The 21541-nt window shown below is 37.4% G+C and overlaps 1 protein-coding gene across 1 annotated transcript in view; it reads left to right on the top strand.

Annotated features, from left to right (window-relative positions):
- LOC134540717 (HEAT repeat-containing protein 5B) overlaps positions 1-21541 on the top strand; it is a 210230-nt gene that overhangs the window by 150214 nt on the left and 38475 nt on the right. The window contains 1 exon segment of the mRNA XM_063383611.1: positions 17089-17346. Within this exon segment, the coding sequence (XP_063239681.1) occupies positions 17089-17346 (258 nt within the window).

The following is a 21541-nucleotide window of genomic DNA, read 5'->3' as shown; positions in this document are numbered from 1 at the left end:
GGCACTAATATAGAGACATGCAATGGACCTTGATACAAAATATACACCAATAAAATTATAGGGTCACCGCATTGAATTCCGAGAGGCACGTGTGTTACTGCGGCATGTTTTGCACTTGTTGGCAGTCCATCACGTGGCGCGCTCTCAGCCGTAGAACAGCAATCGGCTCGTTTCCGCGGGGGGAGGTGAAAGATGAGTCAGGTTGGCGCGCCTGATCCCCCCTCCACTCTCGACACAGGGCGTGCAGTAAGCAAGCGCAGTTGCGGGGTGGAGTCGCTGGACGTGGCCGGATTGTTTTTATTTTACATCATTATGTTCAGCTGTTTCCTTTGAATATATATGTTATATTTGTTTTAAAATGAAAGCTGTCGACGACGAACGAAGAAAGGTAAAGAAATCAAGGTTGAGATTACACGCCACTCGGAAGAAACGAATCTGGAAAAAAGGAAAAGTTAGATATTTCGACGGCACAAGGTATAATTTTACATTATTACTATTGTGTTTACTAATTTATTTTTAATTTTTATATTATAACTTCATTTTTGTGTTCACAGACGGTCTCTGATAGCGTAGTCGGTTATGGCGCGGGAGCAATAGGCTCTGAGTTCGAATAGAGGCGTGCAAGTAGCAGTAAGTTAAGGTTTAGTAAATAATATAATCCTCTCGCTAGTTTAACCGGCGTAATGTAGGAAGTTAAATAAAACAAAATTACGAGTGATGTTAAATGCGTCACGTTTGATGGATGTATATGTTTCGTTAACTGTGTAAGAGAAGATGCCAGTAGTAAAAATTTTCCTTTTTAAACCTGTACTGTATATGTATTAGGTCAATACAACTCACAATGTAGATACAAGAGCGTGAAAGCTAAAAACGAGATAAAATGGTACGAAACCAAATGATCGCGTAGTTGCGACGGTAAATATTCACCACGATACAAACAAACAACTGAAACCAATTTACAGTGCAATTTTTCGTAGCTATTACATGCTATTTACCAGTTAGAAGGTCGATGATAAAAGTTTTTATGCATCAGTAAATAAATGGAACGCATTCTTTAACTCGTACGTGTAAATTCATTATCGTTAGTAAGTTATAACCAGGAAACCTTTGCTCATAAATGGTAACGGCATGAATTGGATATTGAACATTATAGGTATTTAAAATATTTATTACATAAACATAAACAAGGCGTGAATTTTAAACTCCATTTCCTTCAATCTAAAAATAATTTTGATATTTTAAATATATATTATGTACTATTTTAATGCTTCAAGGTAAAAACTGACATGTTTTGCGAACGGACTAACTTTGGCTAAATTTTCTCATGTTCTCAGTACTGCGTGGACAGAATTTAATTTCTGCCACATAGCTTTTATGCTTGGATAATAAAATATCTTAGAATTATTTCTTAGATTAGAGACGTCCACTGTTGGTAATCGATGTAGCTATTTATTTTTTTTCCGTCAGAGCAGAATGTCCGCAGAATTTCGTAAAGAAGGATAGAGATAGAGTTTATTACATAACTTTATGTTGTATTAAGCTGGAGTCACAATACCACGACGAGGCCGACACGACAGGCCCGACAAACCTTCGTTCAGCGTTCCAGCACGACAGATTTAAAAGCGTAGGGTCACAATACCACGACAAAAATAACCCGACGATTTTAAATTTGGCCTTCGGCAAATGGTAATATGTGGATTACAAATAATTTAAAAAGTACAATTTTTTTTTTTAAATAACCAAGCCAAAAACTCGAAGCAACTGCATTCAGAACTGATAAATATTTAGTTAACTTACCGTCAACTTCTTCTCCCGAAAAACTATATGTTATCTCAGCCCAGCAAGGTTTTTTTTTTTTTGGCTGGTTTCTGTAGTCCTTCACACCAATATCATACAAAATAGCATAAGCTTGGACTTTACTAATTAGAAGTTCTTCGTTGAACTCGTCCATTCTTAAATCCAATCTTCACGATTCTAAAATAACGTCTTTAACCGCAAACAGACGAAGGGAAGCTACCAATTTTTAAATTCATCAACACGTAAAACGAAATTTCACTTTCCAGCAAAAATATTCACCAAGTAGGTAAATATGTTTGAAATTTAGTTCTGTACTGGTTCTTTTCCGTTGGCGTTTTCTTATCTGTCGGGCAGTACGACACGACGGAATTAGAAATATAATCTATTCCTTGCTGGCCCTCGGGGTGCGTATTTTGCCGGGGTGACGTCACGGCGAGCTTGTATTTCATTGACTATTGAACTTTTCGGGCCTGTCGTGTCGGGGCCGTCGGGGCACTGTGATTCCAGCTTTCCATGTTAGCTGAGTTACTAAGCCAGCTGAGCTGATAAATCAAATAAACCTTTATGACATGACATACGTCTAGGGAGTTTTGTTTTTGTCGGCGGAAAAAATCTGTTTCAAAATATCGGGTCTAGTTTCAAGTAGGAATGAAGTTCATTATATGATTTTTTGATGTTAGTCTTGGTAATCAAAATGGCTTTCAGTACTGCGACACTTAACTGTGTTTTGTCAATTGTTCATATTTTGTTCATTAGGTATGTTGAATTATCATTTTGTTTGCGAAAGCGGGGAATTTTTGCCCTCGCTGGGGACAGCAGGACAGACAGCCTGAAAGCGTGACTGTCCCGCCCTAAGTAGGACGTATGGTCACGTTACCTATACTACATATTATAATAAATCTGTCCGAAAGTACAGGAAAACTTACAATTTGAATATTCATTAAAATTTTTGTGGTAAACTTACCTAAACTTTTATTTGGCGCAGAACAAAATTAATAAAGCCAGAAGATCTCAAGAAAATTAAGAACTGTGATGGAGCAAAAACAGCAGTTTTGGAAAATCCGTGTATCCCTTGCACTGACGATCTGCAGGGTGACTCCTGTGGCAACAGTTATGCGAAGACGCGTGATGGGTAAGTAAACAGATTTGTATTTCTTGGAGATGAGAGATCTTGACGCTGAATTTGTTACGATGTGTGAGGGTAAAAATTAGCAGGGGGGTTTTCACGAGTCAAAGTAAGGGGCAGAACAGATGAAGATTTTAAAAAGTCTATGAATTTATTAAAACAATTTGAAGGAAAACAAATGAAACATTTACTTAGAAAACAAAATTGATGATTTTTTTAAATATGATATAACATATTTTAACACAATTAAGTAGATATATAATATTTTAGGTCCACACACGAACGCTTACTTGAGTTTTAAATACTTATGTCGTATACGAGCTGGAATTGTAAGATTGGTAGTGCTTAAACTACAGCTATAATTTGGAATGTACTCAGATGCTGCGGTTTCTTCTCACCTTTTTAATTAATTATTATAATGCCGTCATTTAATTTAAAATGATTATAAAATATTTTGTATGATAAGGAATGATATGTCTGCCTATCACGCAGGTCACGCAGACAACATTAACCTTTCATTATACGCACCTTACACTTTAATTAAACTTCATCTTTCCAAGCTTACTTAATTTGAATTTAATTTATTTTACATTAATTCTCTAAATAGCCCATTGCGTCGTGAAGTCCATTAAAGGAGATCTTTCTGTGCTTCGTACTCAAATAACAATGTAGATTTGACACTGCTGTACAACTGCTGTAATATGTTATCAAACATTTTGTTTCAGATCACCCATCCAACTAACCACACTGACAACATTTTCTTTGGAAAACACTCAACCAGGTTGCTCTCATTGGCCTGATGTGTCATTTGAAGTGACAACCCCTACAAAGAGCATTAACGTGCACAGTGACCTGTCCACTACAAGTCAAGTAAATCACACTGCCATACCTGACCATTATTGGGATGAATCAGATGTTAGTGTTCTACCGTTATCACCAGCAAGTGAAGTCAATAGCAATGGCCCGTCAGAGTATCCCGCCTCTACAGAAATAAGTGGAAAAAATGCAACTGTATTAGTTCCTGAAACATCTACCACACTAGTACGAGCAATCATTCAGGGGCGTCGTATTTTTTATAAAAATCGCCTGTTTTCAGAAGTAGCAAGAATACGTAGACACAGTAAAAATTTTGACTGTAGCTTTGATAATATGGTGTTAAGCAACATGCAGAACAAACAAAGATCTGCAGAAAAAAGGAGAAAGCGGCTCCAAGAAAAACCGAAAAAAATTAAACGTAGGCGATTAGTAATGACTGAGCCAGATTGTCACTATGGCAATGTGAATGCAGAACCTGAAATGACTAAAGAAGAATTCCAAAGACAAAAGCAAAACTTTTTGGTAAAACTTAGCCTTGATGAATGTGAAAGAAATTCTCTTCAGGCTAACACGACAGCTCAAATTAACTCTCAGCTTTGGTTGGCAGAACGTTATAAACGATTAACAGCATCTTCTTTCGGCCGTATTTGTAAATTGAAATCATCAACACCAAGATCAAAAACTCTTATATCTTTAATTTAAAGCAGATTTCAAGGATCGTTCGCTACAAAATACGGATTGGCCAAAGAACCTATAGCCCTAGAACAGCTAGAAAAAACTCTCGGCAAAACGATTACAGCATCAGGATTGTTTGTTGACCAAGAGATGCCTTGGTTAGCAGCTACCCCGGATGGTCTAATTGGCGAAGATTCAGTTGTCGAGGTGAAGTGCCCTTTTTCAGAATCACGCCTTACTCCAGAAGAGGGTATACAACAAAATAAAATAAAATTCTGTCGTCTTGAAAATGGAGAACTACGCCTGAAAGAAGACGACAGGTATATGTATCAAGTACAGGGAAAAATGCATATTGCTCAAAGACAGACGTGTTATTTCGTAGTGTGGACTCCCTTGGGCATGCTTGTCCAAAAAATTGAGCGAAGTAAATCATTTTGGGAAGGAAAAATGGTAAAAAAGTTAAACGACTTTTACATAGAATTTATGCTCCCTGAACTTGTGGATCCGCAATAGCCGAAAGGATTACCTGTGCATGACATAAAAAAATAATGTACACAGTTTTGAAACAAAAGTTTCTTGACAAATTGTATTTTGTTGAAGTATGGAATTTTATTTTCAAGACATAGTCACATATGATTTATTTCTAACTAAACATTTGCATATATTACATTTCTGTACTTATTGTTTAATTCCGTTACATTTGTTTCAACTGAGTAATGAACTTGGTGTGTTCGCTCTTTCCCCTGTGTGCATATTTGTTGTGGACATGTTTTATACATATTGTTATTTCATGTATTTGTTATAAATAATTTAATTTTTTATAAATACTAATGTCTTAACTTATACAAAAGCATTTTATATTTTGTTTGAACTAAGGTTACTTTTAAGTAAACTTCTCATAAATTACAGCATAAAAATACAAATATGTTCTAGGCAGTCTCAAATAGGTATGTTTCTTAGAAAATTAAAATTGTATAGCTGATGAATTTTTTAAAAAAAATCTACACAACATTTTATTTCCATTCGAACTTTCAATGTAAATATATAAAATTTAAAAAAAAATGGCAAATTTATTAATGCCGCCGTAATGATTGAAAACGATTCACTATTAGCTGCGAGTTTGTGATAGCCCATTTCACGCGGGTAAGCGGACTTCGTTTGATGCAGTGCGAGTCTCAGGAATATGCTACATTTTCGCTCGCAATACAAAGATAATACGTGATCAAAATTGTTTATCCATAAATTTTAAATTAAAACGATTCTTTAATAAAATACTCGATGATACACGTCGGAAAATAAGATATTGTCAGTAACTTAATTTACACCAGTCCTGAACTGAAACTGATGTTTAATAATTTGAGTGCGATCATTGTGTGTGTGTAGGTGTGTGTGGGTGTGTCATGATTTTTTGTCCACTTAAATTTTTTTGTTTGTTATAACTAGTTCTCGTAGTTAATTTTATATTGATTCGACTGTCTTTTACACTTGAAAGGCAATCATAAATAATTTTTGTTAGAGCGTAGGCCTATTGTCAATCTTAGCAAACTTGTTCAACTAGGTAATAGTAAAAAGCCGAGACACCTATATTACAGTTCATAAAAAATATATATAGATTAAACTAATATTTACTTAAATTTAAAAACTAGTTGATACAACTAGGAAAATTTAAGCTAATATCTAGATTGAATTATAAAATCTAGAGCCGCGCAAGTGCTGTTGCTGTAGTTAGATACTTTGGGCCCTTTTTTTGTCAAACGATTTTTTTTATATTTTATTAATCCATATTTAATTTAAAACTTTTGTGTTAAAAGTTATAGTTTTACCTTTATCTATGTTGTTTATATTGTCGCCTAAATTTTTATTATGATAACTTGTAATAAAATTACAATATTGAAGGGCTTTCGTTGAATTTAGTACACATAGTACCTTTTGTTTGTATTAACAAAGCAACGGTATTTGTCTTATATAGGATAAATGACACATGAATACACTTATAAATGTTTTCAATTACTCACAAGATTACACTGTGTTAAAAATAAATGAAATGTATTAAATGATTACAATATCATTTTTCAAAACATTCATGGATATGTAAAATAACTGTACTTACAACTATTAGGTTCTGAATAATGTTAATTTGTATTTTTTTCTATTGTATATTACGCAAATCGACGCAATGAATAATATTTTACTATGAAAGAGTTCATTATTATAACTAACTACTAGATATTTTGTACGAAATATATCGCTCGACGTGAACATAACCTACTATTGATGATAATAAACAAAAATAAAATGATTATTCTAATATGAGTAACTCATCTACGAAGGAAACCACAATTTATTTAACTTGCTTCCACTTACACAGAATTTGTCCTTCCTATTGCATGTTTTCACCAATTTACTACACATATCATTATTCTTTGGAAAGGAGAAATGTATATTTTATTAAATAATATTTATTATGTTTGGAGAAACTGTGACATCCGTACGCTTCATAATCTAGCATCTTGACTACATGTAGCTCATACGATTATACATCAACAATCAGAAAGGTCCTCGCGAGACGTAAATGAAATGGATAGCCTTGGAATAAGAGCTCCGTCGGCAACCAAGGAGCGGTGGCATGGGAGCTGGAAGGGGGAGAGGGTGGAGAGAGGAGCATGCACGCGGTATCATCTGTCTTTCTTTCCGCCGTGAGAGCAGAAGTACTGGTGGTTTGGAAACACCCTACTACGGTGGTGACTCTCCTTTGGAGGGGGGAAATGGATAGCACTCCCGCTGTGCGAACACTGCTGCAGCCGCCTAGTTCCAGTACCGACCACTGTCGCCCGGCAAGGTCGCTCAGCCAGCGAGTGAAATTTCGGGATGTGCTCCCAGGTAGGCGGGCGCCTTAAGGCTGTTCACGGTAAGGGCCGGCAGTCTTTGAATTAGTTTCTCGGTTTAAAAATGTCTAGCCATTAGTTCACGGTCATTTACAACAGCCGAAGAGAGAAAGATAAGATCGTGCTGACCTTGCACCTCCCCCCCTCCCCTTCGTCCAGCCGAATGCCAGCCAGACACGTCACTCGCCAGGCGCCTGCCGTGCGTTGGCGGGTGGAAACCAACAAAGGGAGACGGGAAGCAGACGTCAGGACATCCCCTTCAAGTTTAAAGAGTGACAAATGTGACAGCTGAAAGGGGGGCGACACAAAGGGTCTGTACAAACAGCGTTGCAGAGTTTGGCGGCCCACGTGATGGCTTGTAGTGTTTGCAGGCCGCCGGCCCGCGTGACGTTAATTTTAAGCGCTGACAATTTTTACTTCTCTTTTTTTTCTTCTCTTTTAAATCGTCCCGGATTATCCGATTCCCGAAATAGCGCATCACGGATTAACAAGGTTCTACTGTATTGTACTTTATATTCGTTATTATATAAAAAAAAATTATGAAGCATGTACTGATTTGGGAAACTTACTTTATATTCATGAACATGGATGCATTGTCGCTACATTGGCATTAAATAAGGCATAAATCACATATGTATTCTCAGAATATGCTAAAAAATAAAATAAAGCACATTTAGGATCTAGACTAAATATGAATCTTGTTTTTTTTTTAAAATAACTTTACCCGAGAAATCTGTTACTTAGTAATACAACAATAATGCCGACTTTCATCACATTTACGGTCGCACATGTAGTAATAACAATGAAATAATTAATGACAAAAATTAATACATTACACAATTATTATTTTAATAGCAATTCAGTTTTAAATATTCTGATACATTCTATTTATGAATTTTTTTAGGACCAAGTTTGGTTTGTGTAGACTACCAACGTTAAAATATGTATTATCTGAGAATTCCATGATGGCCAACCAATGAATTTGTTAGCCAATCATTTTGAGCAACATAAAAAATAACTAATATTAATATAAAAAATTTTAATGGGCAAACTAGAGAAAACACCCCGTCACTTTTAACATCGGGCATATTAATCTTTATGCTTTAGTGAGGCTTAATTTTAAAAGACGCACAACAATATTTCTTATGGCCTAAAACCATTGAAGCCAAGATGGCGCCTTTTTTTTTCCATTAAATATTTCAGGAATGCATTTACCTTCATTTGGGACTTTAAACAAATGTCAAGTTGGTAACTACAAAATATTGTTCCGTCTGATGTTGAATTTTGTTTTCCGATTTCCGTGGATACATGAATCACTGTACTCACAGATAATGCCTGAATGCCTTAAATCCACCAAGTCGGATTCTACAGCAATTGATGAAGTGACCAGATTCTTACGTGATCCTACAGTTAACCCAGAAATAAACATTCTCGAATACTAGAAAACTCAGTCTGCGTGTTCACCCAGGCTACATAAACTGTCCAAAAAATATTTGTGTTCACCACCTGCGACAGTGTTCTCTGAACGTTTGTTCAGCACTGCAGGAAACATATGTGACCAAAAACAGAATCGTCTTGATCCAGACCGTGTCAAATACTTGTTTTTTTAAATAAAAATTTAAAGGGTTAAATAATTTTGCATAATGTTTAATTTTTTCTCTTAACTTATAAATTATTTTATAATTAACCCTTGAGAACTGGATTCGGATTCGAGGGGTGGATTCGAGGTACTGTTTGGGATTCGGATTCGAGATTCGGATTCGAGAAAAATGGGATTCGAACCATCACTACTTTGAACAGTAACAACTCAAGGCGTTGCAGTGTGTCGACACTGTTGGATTTGCAAATTAGAAATCACAATAATAATCAATTGTCTAAACTTAAAAATTTATCCTCTTTAACTTGTCCTCTGGTCACATGTTATATTTTGTATTATCCATTTTTCTGTATATTTAGTGTATATATGCTGTGCTTTTAAAAAAAATGTATATTTAACTAGCTTTCATTCTGATTTTACAATTTTTTTAAATTTATATTTTGGTATCAAAATTTCAGATTTTTCTGTGGTTCCCGAGAACATAATTTTAAAATCGCTGCTTCATTAAATCCAAGGTTCATACAATCAGGGGTTCTAGTGTAAAAGGAATTTTTTTCTTACCAAGAGTTGTTAGTTGTATTTAGGTAGTAGTTGTAATACTACGGTATTATCAGACTAACTGAAACTGTTTGTTATTGTTTTACGTTCGAGGTTAATACCGCTTCCCGATACTTTCGGCAGTGTTTTGTTTTGTTTCACGCATGGCGGCGCGCGCAGCTCGTGCTGCGTCGTCATGACAACTGCTAAAATAAATAATCGCGCGGCGTTTGGAACAGCTTTAACGAGCCTATGCTTGAGTAATAATGACATTTCATTGGCTTAATTAAAAAGGACGCTAACGTGTCGCGGCCGTGATTGGCCCTTTTCAATTAACAATTTAATTTCGGCAAGAGAGAAGAAAGAGAGTGAAAAATGACGCCATTTAGTGCGTGTGGATGTGTATTCCCTCGGGGAGTATTTTATCCGTGGCGAGGATAATTTCGGCGTTACTGGTCTGAAAATTACGTCAAAATACTGGGCAATAGTAAGCGACGCCCTGTAATTGAATGCAGAAGAATTGCTTTCAATTTACGTGATTGACGGCGTAATTTCTGAATGACCTTAATCGTCCAGAGTTAAGGTATGGTCTGCATCATCGTTATATTGGAATGCTGACGTAATTTTTACCGTCAACGTATGTGAACTGTATTAGTATAAACTTTGGATAATCATCAAATTAATTTAATATTGACTTTCGGCGATTATCGGCAAAAACACTTAAAATAGTACAAATTTATGCACACGAGTTCAGAGGTCTTAAGGTTAGGCGTTTCATGCTCGAGCAAGCCGGAGCAAACCCCAATACTTTTTACTTAGTGAACAATTTCAGGAACTTTATTTATTTTATTTTATTTTATTCAAGAGTCAGGTTATCTACGACATCCCATAGACTATATTTAATATTTGTTTGTTTGTTATCATCCATGACTCGAGGTTTCTCATATTATGGTTAAAGCAATAAAAATAATTATTGATAGTGTTATTTTGTTGTTACTTCTTTATTACCTCTGGCGCCCTATTGTTAATTCCTGAGATAGCATTCACGAGTAATTTAAAAAAAGAAAATCTTAGTTCATCCAGTACATGTTTGTGTACAGAAGGGAGTAAGAAATAAAAATTTTCATTTTTCTGGCGCACGAACAGTGGGGCCGATAGTGTGTGTATTTGTATTGTGTTTTTGTGTTATAAATTATCACAGTAATTATGGAAACTAGGGGAAGGAGTAAACGTGTCAGCCAGGATAGCTCAAGGGACAGTAGTGTGGAGTCTACACACTCTGTAGATGTATCTGTTCCAACATCACCTAGCCACGTACATAATTTAGACTTTGTTACCCCAGTAACACCTGCTGGAGCGGCTAGCTTAGAAATGGCACGACCTCAAGCTACCACCACCCCACACACACCTTTGCCTATATTGCCAGCTGCAATAAGTACTGAAACTAGTGCCAGCTTGCTCATTATGCTGCAAAGCATGTGGCAAGAGGTTAAAGCTAACCACCAACAACAGCAAGCTAGTTTTCAAGAACAGAGTGCTAGGTTACAGGAATAGAATGCTCAGAGTGCTAGGCTGGAGGAGAATCTCAAGGGCACTAGTGCTAGGCTAGAAGAACAGAATGCTAGGTTGGAGGAAGGTCTCAGGGACACTAAGGAGTCTATTAATAACACTCTTCAAAGGGAAATGAGTGAAGTCAAGAGTAGTGTGTCGGCTATTTCTGTACGGTTGGCAGAACACGAAAGTTACACTGAGACACAGTTGCAACTAATACAACAACAGTGTAGTAGTACAACAACTAGGTTAGCAACAGAGTTGACTACCCAGACCAGCCAGCTGAATGACAGGCTAAATCAATTAGCTGAGCAAGCTGCTCAGAACAGCTGTGGTCTGGATCACATTCAATCTACATGCCAGACCATGATTGAAAATGTAGTAATCAATCACACCACAGACATGAGGGAGCAGGTGGACACACTAGTGAAAAGGCAGACCGAGTTTTCACTTGACATAGAGCAGCAGGTGGGCAAGCTACAAGAGAAGGTGTTGCAGTTGAGGGTAGAAAATCTTACTCACACCTCCAGTCACCATGTAGCATTGGCCCCAGCCCTGAACACCAATGCCAATGAAATCCTCAGTAGCTGTGATTCACCACAGGTTGAGCAACCTGAGATCCCAATCACACGCTCCAACCCAGCTAACACCCACACCACATTGGACCCAGTTGCTGTAATGCACCACCCGGCACGCCAATGGTGAGAGGCGATGCCTAGGTTCTCTGCCCATGAAGGAGAGAATCCAATGAGATTCCTTCGACGTTTCGAGGAATACGCTGACATGTTCAGGCTAAGTGATGCTGAACGCCTGAAATGCATGGCAACAGCACTGCGAGATCCTGCGTATTACTGGTGGGAGGTATTACAAAGTACCATCACTTCCTACCAAGACTTCAAAAACCATTTCAAACAGCAATTTTGGAATGTGAAAATACAGGGAACACTGAGGGCACGTTTGCATACCGAGCGGTATGATAATAAGAAGAACCGAACTCTGGAGACACACTTGTCTCAAATGTTCGAGAGGACGCGCTACCTCGAACCAGAGATGGGTGATATTGAGTTCATGGCGATGGTGACCTCCCAGCTACCCATCAAATACCAAGTACATTTGACAGGGCGTAGCTTCAGCAACATCACTGAATTCCGCGAACAGGTCCTCGCTTTCGACCGGCTGGAGCGGCTATCCAGGAACAACAATAGTGAGGTAGAGAAAGACATCAAGCCTGCACATCCGAAGGCAGCACCACTCTACACACCTTGGCAGCGTGGTAGCGACGGCGGCAAGGCCAACGTCCACTGCACGTCATGGCAGCCAGCAAAACCGTACCGAACAGGAAAGTGGAAGACCAGGAGGGAATTCCAACCTCAACAGCAAGGAAACCGCCAGCCGAAGAAACCCTACACCCACAACCAAAACCAGTGGTGGGGAAGGCAGTACCGTCCTGAACATCAAAATGGAAGGCCACCCAGGTGGGAGTACAGGAGTTACTCAAACCGTCAGCCGCCCAACAATATGCAACAGCATATGTTGCATTCCCCCGTAGCAGACACTGCTCCTGTGAGTCAATCACCAGCGAGTTTCTCTACAATCAACCATCCTCCAACCACATCGTACCCCATGCAGCATGGATACTTTGCTCGGCAGCAGCCGATCCCGCCCAACTGCACAGTCACGCAGCCTCAGCAGACTGCGAATTGCAGCTACTCTCAAGCTGTAATTGAGGAGCATCAAAATAATTATGCTCAGTAAGGTTGTATGTATTACCACCAACCTTATACCCGGAAGAGACACACCTGGACATGACATGGAGGGGCTAATAACAGGAAAAGGAATAGAAGAAGAAATAGAAGAACTAGTACGAGACAAGTTAACAAGAGAAGCCGACCTTAGGAAGAAAAGGAAGCCAGCATCCAGGATCAGTAAATTTACTGTAGGAGACTTAGTTCTACGCCGTACAGCACCAACTAGTAACAAGTGGGCTCATCTAGCGAAGAAGCTATTTTTATTGTATTCAGGTCCTTACAAAATAGTAGCTGTAGAGAAATGTAACTGCTACACTCTACAGGATCCTGATACAGGGAAGATTGTAGGGAATTACAACTTAAGTCAACTTAGGCCTTACAAAACACCTGTGGTGGATTAAAACACCAAATATGTATCATTATTACTTGTGTTATGCTAAAAAAAACCATTGTATTGTTTATGTTGCTAATGAAATTTAATTATATATATATCCTCGTAAGTTGATAGAGGTAATGCATGTGTATAGGTACCTCATTGCTTCGATATGGTAATTTATTGTCGAAGAATTAGGGTGTTCGTCAGTTGATGATTTTATTCCAACTGATATTTTGTGCTTGGAGCATATGTGTTGCCTGAGCGTTGGTTCGGTACATTATCCTAGAGGGATATACCGAATATTATGTACTATGTGTACAGTTACTGTGTTGAGACACAGTTATTACCACCCTATTAGTCGATTTCGACCATATTAGCAATGAATATACACGTGAGGTTTGAATAAAATTTGGCATAAGATGTGTACAAACACTATGTGACATATTACAATGTATAACTAAGGCAGCACACAACTAAATACTACATATATATAATGGCCTAAAGATTAGTTGACAAATATCCTACTAAATGAATACACTTGTTGGTATGAGTACTTACAGTTTGATCCAGGCTAATGCCTTGCCCCTAACGAATGCTTCTTCGTCGTCTCGTAGTTAATAATGCACTTTAATTGGGTTCCCACAGGACACCCGAAACGATAAGTGGATATCAACTTCATCCACACTCTTATTAATAGGATGTAAAAACACTCCACTTTATATTGAGAAAAAAAAAAAAAAAGAAAGATAAAGAATTTTAAAGATTGTCTTTAATGAACAGCTTTAAAACACAAACACTATACACTAGCACTCAATCAAGAATATTTATCTTGAAGTTATTGTCATTATTTCATAGCTGAGTAGCATATACTGTCTCTTCTTGTAAATAAGTGTATCTATTGTGTAACATAATTATAATGAAGGAAAATATTCACATATGATATGTGAAAAGCATATTTAATATGTTATTGAAAGCCCAATATTATTGGCAAGTCTCAATTAAGAAATTGAATGGAATTATTTACTAGGTGATGGTATTATGTTGATAATATCAATAAATAGTAAATCTATAAAATATATTATTTAATCAATCACCTACAACAAATGTAAACAATAACCTGTTGTTATTGCAAAGTACTATGCAAGACTATTGTTGCAAATACTGTTTACATTATTATTTAACAGAGTTATTATGTGTTCAATTAATGTTTATATTTATTATTAAGTTGTTAAGAATTATTAAGTTTATGAGTTTGAGGAATCTCGAGTCATTTAATTTACGTTAGATTAGGGGAGCAAGAGAAGAAGAGGGGTTAATGATAGCATGAGGCACGATCACAGGACGCTGTATATTCATATCGCGCGAGTGATAAGAACTGTCTATAGGACGTGTGATTAACGTGTGTGTGTGTCTTCTGATTACCGACGAACTGAACAAGTATTGTTGCTGTCCCCTTCGACACCGTCTGCAGCAGTAGATGCAGCAGCAGCAGCAGCATCAGCAGCAGCAGCAGTCCAAGGCACATGTAGAGTCATGTGTTGGACATTTGACTCAGCAGCTCGTACCGGTTGGTACGACCCCAGCGAACACGCCGCAGACCCGGTGTGTCCACAGCAGCACGACACCACAGCATCCCTCGTGATGTCATTGGTGACATCAGGTGATGCAATCATCGATGAACAGCACACTGGTCCAGCAGTCTTCACGACGTCGATCGCCTACAACAGTGAATTGTTGGCTGAACCGCAATCCCAGCACTGTGTTTTACACCGCAGTCGACCTCTCTGCTCAGCTGTCACTTACCATGTATGGAGATTGGTGAGCTGTCTTCTACATCCTTGCTTCGCCTAATCAGGTAACTGATACTCCACAACATGTAGACAGATCATGTTTACAAACAACAGTGCGACTGTCCAGCCTACGAAGAGTAGTGTCGGTTGGCAAGAGAATAACGTTTTTCAACCTTCATCGCAATGTTGCCAACTTGTGAAGTAACCAGTTCCAGTTATTTATTTTGACGATCTAAATTGAATTTAACTTTTTGGACAGTGAAATATAAATTTATATCGGGAGCGGCACTGTAATACTACGGTATTATCAGACTAACTGAAACTGTTTGTTATTGTTTTACGTTCGAGGTTAATACCGCTTCCCGATACTTTCGGCAGTGTTTTGTTTTGTTTCACGCATGGCGGCGCGCGCAGCTCGTGCTGCGTCGTCATGACAACTGCTAAAATAAATAATCGCGCTGCGTTTGGAACAGCTTTAACGAGCCTATGCTTGAGTAATAATGACATTTCATTGGCTTAGTTAAAAAGGACGCTAACGTGTCGCGGCCGTGATTGGCCCTTTTCAATTAACAATTTAATTTCGGCAAGAGAGAAGAAAGAGAGTGAAAAATGACGCCATTTAGTGCGTGTGGATGTGTATTCCCTCGGGGAGTATTTTATCCGTGGCGAGGATAATTTCGGCGTTACTGGTCTGAAAATTACGTCAAAATACTGGGCAATAGTAAGCGACGCCCTGTAATTGAATGCAGAAGAATTGCTTTCAATTTACGTGATTGACGGCGTAATTTCTGAATGACCTTAATCGTCCAGAGTTAAGGTATGGTCTGCATCATCGTTATATTGGAACGCTGACGTAATTTTTACCGTCAACGTATGTGAACTGTATTAGTATAAACTTTGGATAATCATCAAATTAATTTAATATTGACTTTCGGCGATTATCGGCAAAAACACTTAAAATAGTACAAATTTATGCACACGAGTTCAGAGGTCTTAAGGTTAGGCGTTTCATGCTCGAGCAAGCCGGAGCAAACCCCAATACTTTTTACTTAGTGAACAATTTCAGGAACTTTATTTATTTTATTTTATTTTATTCAAGAGTCAGGTTATCTACGACATCCCATAGACTATATTTAATATTTGTTTGTTTGTTATCATCCATGACTCGAGGTTTCTCATATTATGGTTAAAGCAATAAAAATAATTATTGATAGTGTTATTTTGTTGTTACTTCTTTATTACCTCTGGCGCCCTATTGTTAATTCCTGAGATAGCATTCACGAGTAATTTAAAAAAAGAAAATCTTAGTTCATCCAGTACACGTTTGTGTACATAGTGTTATTTATAACTAGAGACTGGAAAAATTTGCGAGTTCGATGACCTCTAGGGTAGACTCCACAATCCTCTACACACTCAGGCAAATGCCACCTGCTCATTGGCTATTGACTCGTGACAACTGTCAACCGGGACGCTTGCGATTCAATACTCTTTTGGTTGAAGGTTTTTCATTGGCTCAAAGTCCTTCAGATAAACTGTGAGTCAATCACCGATGCAATATAAAGATACATTTGTTTGGATGATGGTATGTCATGACTTTAACCCGCGAATTTTTCCTGTCTCTAGTTATAACGTTAACCGTCTTCTGCGTTTTGTACGGTATTTAAATGCATGCTGCTGCTCTTATTGGTTTCTAAATAAATAAATAAATAAAGAAATATTCTGGTCACATATTTAGTTTTTCAGATGTTTATTTTCATTTTTTAAAACTGATGTGGGGATGACAGTATTTGCTCGAATCTTAAGATGCCGTTGATTGTCGGAACTGCGGAAGTTGTTCCGAGAGCAGAGTGATGCTTCGTACAATCGGGGGTTCTAGTGTACAAGGAATTTTTTTTTCTTACCAAGAGTTGTAAGTTGTATTTAGGTACATAGTAGTGTTAAAACGTTAACCGTCTTCTGCGTTTTGTATGGCATTTAAATGCATACTGCTGCTCTTATTGGTTTCTAAATAAATAAATAAATAAATATTCCGGTCACATATTTAGTTTTTTAAGATGTATATTTTCATTTTTTTAAAATTGATGTGGGGACGACAGTATCTGCTCGGATGTTAAGATGCCGTCGATTGTCGGAACTGCGGAAGGAGTGTGTGCTAGAGGGGAGTGACGCGGGGGTTGCCTGCTGGGACAGAGTTCGCGAGCCAGCTGCCGCACGAGGGCGGGGCCTTCTACACCACGGACACCATGGAGAACTCCCGCCTGCACTACGCCAACTCCTGGCCGCCGATCCTCCACGCGGCCGCGCTTTGGCTCAACGCGACGGGCTTCAGCGTGCCGGGGGAGCCCGGCCCGGCCAACGCCAACCTTAACAACAACAACAACAACAACGCCAACAACGCCACGGTGACGACCGGCGACACGGCCACCGACCGGTTCCACCTCTTGTTCGGTGAGTGTCCCGCCGAGGAGCCCCGCCCCGTTTACCTTCAAACCTGTACAGTTTTAAAAAAAAATTGGTTGTCTGTAAAGTTGGTTTGCGGACGACATTTAACATGACAACGTCATAACGAAACATTGATGAAATAATTGCATACTTTTATGAATAGAATTGAATCATTTTTATCGAATTATCACTATTTTGTATGGATACAAAGAAGGAGTAAAATGAAATCTACAATTTAATTGATAAATTCACTTTTATTTGCACTCATTAATTCAAATAAATTTATTACTTTATTAACGAAGAGATTTTTTTTAACTATAATTTTTATACATGTTTGCTATTTAACTTCTTCCAATCTGTGTTATTCTGTTGAGGATAGGATGATGATATATATGAAAAGTAGGAAACGAATGGGAGTGTTTCAAGTTTAATGTCCCTCGAAAAAGTCAAATCGATGGTTGTTCCAATCGAGTGGAAGAGAGATAGATGCGGCACAAGCCTACAATGAGCGTAACGGGACACAGCGTAACGGGACAATGTGCGTTATGGGACACTTTTTCGTGTGTGCAGCCGGCGTTCATCGATTTATTAGAAGTCACGTCAAAAAAATATTATAAGACTGTAAACGTTACATTGGCCGTAATTTTAAACTTAATCTGTGCGTACCGCATTACTTGTAAGGTTTCCGACGAATTCTGTTAACTACAGACTTATAAATTTTCATTCTATCAGGGTAAACTCAAGGGTTGAAAAGATTCACATAACTTGCAGGGGAGTTGCATATTTGGGGCGGAAGTTAGCTCATGAAAACAATCTGTTTGGTCTTTGCTCATGCCTCCTGATGTAGAGCGATGATTTGTGGTACACCCTGCTGATCAAGTTTCGTTCATTTAACCAATAGCGATGGTTCACAACTTCTTGAACGATGGAATCAAGTAAAGCATGTTTATAATAAAAGTAGCATAGGGGTCATTCCATGGTTACGGACGGAACAGTTAGACCTTAAAAATAATTTTGCACACTGTCTCAAATGTATTATTTAACTATTTTATCAATATCTGCAGTTAGTCACCCTTAGTACGTATTATTCAACTTCCAATTGTTGATGTACGATATAATTATTAATTTTGATCCTTGAATTATACATCTTTTTGGTATTGTTACGGACGGGACACAGTTTGGACAGGACGGCAAAGGTGAGTTTTTCACCGAATATTTTCTGTGAATTATGAAGTGATTTACATCCAGTTATTACAATACATGGTATAGTAGTAGTTAGTTCAAACATGCATAACCTCCTGAAATCAGAACTTAGTTTTTATAACCACCAATAAAATGTTTTTGAGAGTGTGACACGTTACGGACGGGACGTTACGGATGGGACAAAAGTCTGAATGACAATAACACTCTTAATTTAGTACTTTGGCTTAAATAATTTTCTTAGTGAACAGAACATAATTACATTTAATAATATCAGCATATATGATGCTATTATTTGTCCATTTTAAAGTTATTTTTGGTCTTTGAATCAAAGAGGAATACTAAATATTTTCTGAAAATTATTAAGTGGTTTTTATCCAATTAATTTACTATTTAGTATCTAGATAACGAGAAGTTAAAATTATACTATATACTGACATAAAAAATTAAGTTTTAAGCAACAGTTAAAATGTTTGTTAGTGAGTGACCTGTTACGGACGGGACATGACCTGGGACAAAATATAATTTACAATACCACCTTACTGAACATAACAATTTGGTTTATAAGTTACTCCTTAATGAACACAACAGCAAACTTTCTAACATTATCAGTCATTTCAGTATCGTAAATATTTTTTAAGTTCAGAAAAGCAGATTCTACATAATCGCAGGAATTATCTTTTCAAATTTGTAAAAAATCCTATCTCCATGCTGTTTTAACTCAGGTTCTGGAAGTAAACCTATCACTTCTGAAAAGTTCACAACATTTTTCTTCCTCGTATCAGTTTTAAAAAGAATCTCCTGGCATCCATCGCGTACAACCTGCTCCATGTAGAAAATCTCAATGCTGCCATCATCTTCTACTCCTCCTTGGCTCACCACTACATATTTATGTTTACTCTGCCCTACTTGCTCAATGAGTAGGTACTGCCCTCCTTGAACATTGTTCTTGGTAAGCTTCTGCACAACACAGTCTTCATCTGTCTCCGAATCAGTGTACACTTTACGGTATATGGAATTCTGTTCCTTGGCTTCAACTCTCAAAATAAAGATTTTTGTACATTACATTCTTCTAAATTTGTTAATATTATTATAGAAATTCTCATGTGAATGTTGGTTATTAGCACATGTTTAAGTAAATTTGCAATAATTTACAAAAAAAAAACAACAAAATGGTTGTATATTATAATAAATCTTAAAAACGTTACGGACGGGACAAATCTTAAAAAAGTGATTTATTAGTCCAGAAAATTAATAATCAACATTAAACTTTGAGGTTCTGTTAACATCTAGTTGTAGTATCTAGTCATGTATGATAAACAATTACTTGATTAATATTTTATGCGTATAATAAACTTTCTTACTTTTTTGTTACGGACGGGACACCAGTTATAAAGAGGATAACTGTGTGGACACAGGGTGAGATCGAAACTCTTATTTTTTTTTACCAGTAAGTGTGCAATAATTATTTCTTTGTATCATTAAGCTTTTAGTTATTAAATTTGTACCTCAAAATGTCACAATGTACTCCAACCGATTTCCGAATAGCTGCTAATATATTCCAGTTTTTATCACTAAACACCCTGGACGATAACATAAAAATAAGTTCTGGCTATCCCTAAAAAAAATAAAAAAATAAAACAAATGCTAACTTTACAATCATTACTTTTGTAACATAGCAAAAAATTGAAATAGGCAGCTCACATCCTAACCCCATAAATGAATAAATATAAAAGTATAAATTGGGTATCCATGTTACGAATATTATGTTAAAATAACATATACTAGTATTGCTCAATCTTAAATAAATTACTATCTTTCTTTGCTAACAAACAAAATTAGTTGTTAAAAAATCTTTTATCCCAGTTCTTTTCCTCACTAAATACATTTACCATGTATCTGTGACTTAACTTTTTCCATAAGCCAAACGCACACAGTTCAAGTAAATTTCAATTAATGAAGGTTCCAGGATGTACGGGCATAAAACTATCAAATACAACTGCTACTGACGACTGTGGTGTCCAAGTTTTAGTTTGGCGGCTCAACTAAATTTTCACGCAAATATTGAAATTGCGTCTGGCGTCAGTGTTGCTGATGATAGCAATAAAGCCAGGCAGTGACATCAGCGAGGCCTGCTTGCATATTCCTACCTGCGGCCCTGATGTCCATAGAATCCTTTGGCAACGTCTTGCTGGAGCAATATTAGATTAAAAATTGTAACTTACAGTTGGTCTTCAAAGGTGAGTAATGCCTATGTCCAAGTGCATCGGAAACTGGCCGTCAGAATCTGGCCGTCATTCACAAAAGACCATGATCTTCCAAACTTATGGCCAAATCTTGCAGAATGGTCGCCCTTCACTTAAAGCGTGCAGAATGGTTGCCCGTCACTTCGATGACCAATACAAACGCACGTGTAATTCGTCCTAGCGCGAGCTGCTTCTCAAACCGTGCTGCAGTGTCACCGCGCCAATGGCACACGTCACAATACGTTGTTTTTTGCCCTTCACCGCACTGTCGCCATCTCGGGGGTCATTCAGACACTCATTAATTGCCGCCCTTAAACAAGCACCGGCTATCGTAACATTCCTAAGCTCTCGCAAAATAGTTCCGTCTATGTTCACTGCATTACACCTAGCCTAAGTTACAAAAAAAATACAAACGGATCTTAAATTAAAAGAACCATTGAGACTGCCTAGTACATAAATAAGTAGTAACATTTACCTACCTAGCTTTGAGACGCCTTGTAGAAAATAACAATAGACTATTTTGTAGACTAAGTATTTTTGCAAAATTTCAATGTTATATTTGTCAAATAATGTACTATTGTAAATATATAATTTAGAAAAAAATAAATTCATGAACACAGGAAGTCCAGTTTTAAAAATAAAATAGACCCAACCAGAAAACCATAAAATCTTGTCTTTACTGATGGTAACATTGAGTAGGCCGGGTCATATTGTGTGCACCCTTTGAGTACTGCTTGTGTGAGCTTCCCATCACG

This window comes from Bacillus rossius, chromosome 17 (assembly GCF_032445375.1).
Source record: "Bacillus rossius redtenbacheri isolate Brsri chromosome 17, Brsri_v3, whole genome shotgun sequence".
Classification (NCBI taxonomy): Eukaryota; Metazoa; Arthropoda; class Insecta; order Phasmatodea; family Bacillidae; genus Bacillus; species Bacillus rossius.
Note: the sequence above shows the minus strand (reverse complement) of the source record. Positions and strands in the feature narration are given on the sequence as shown.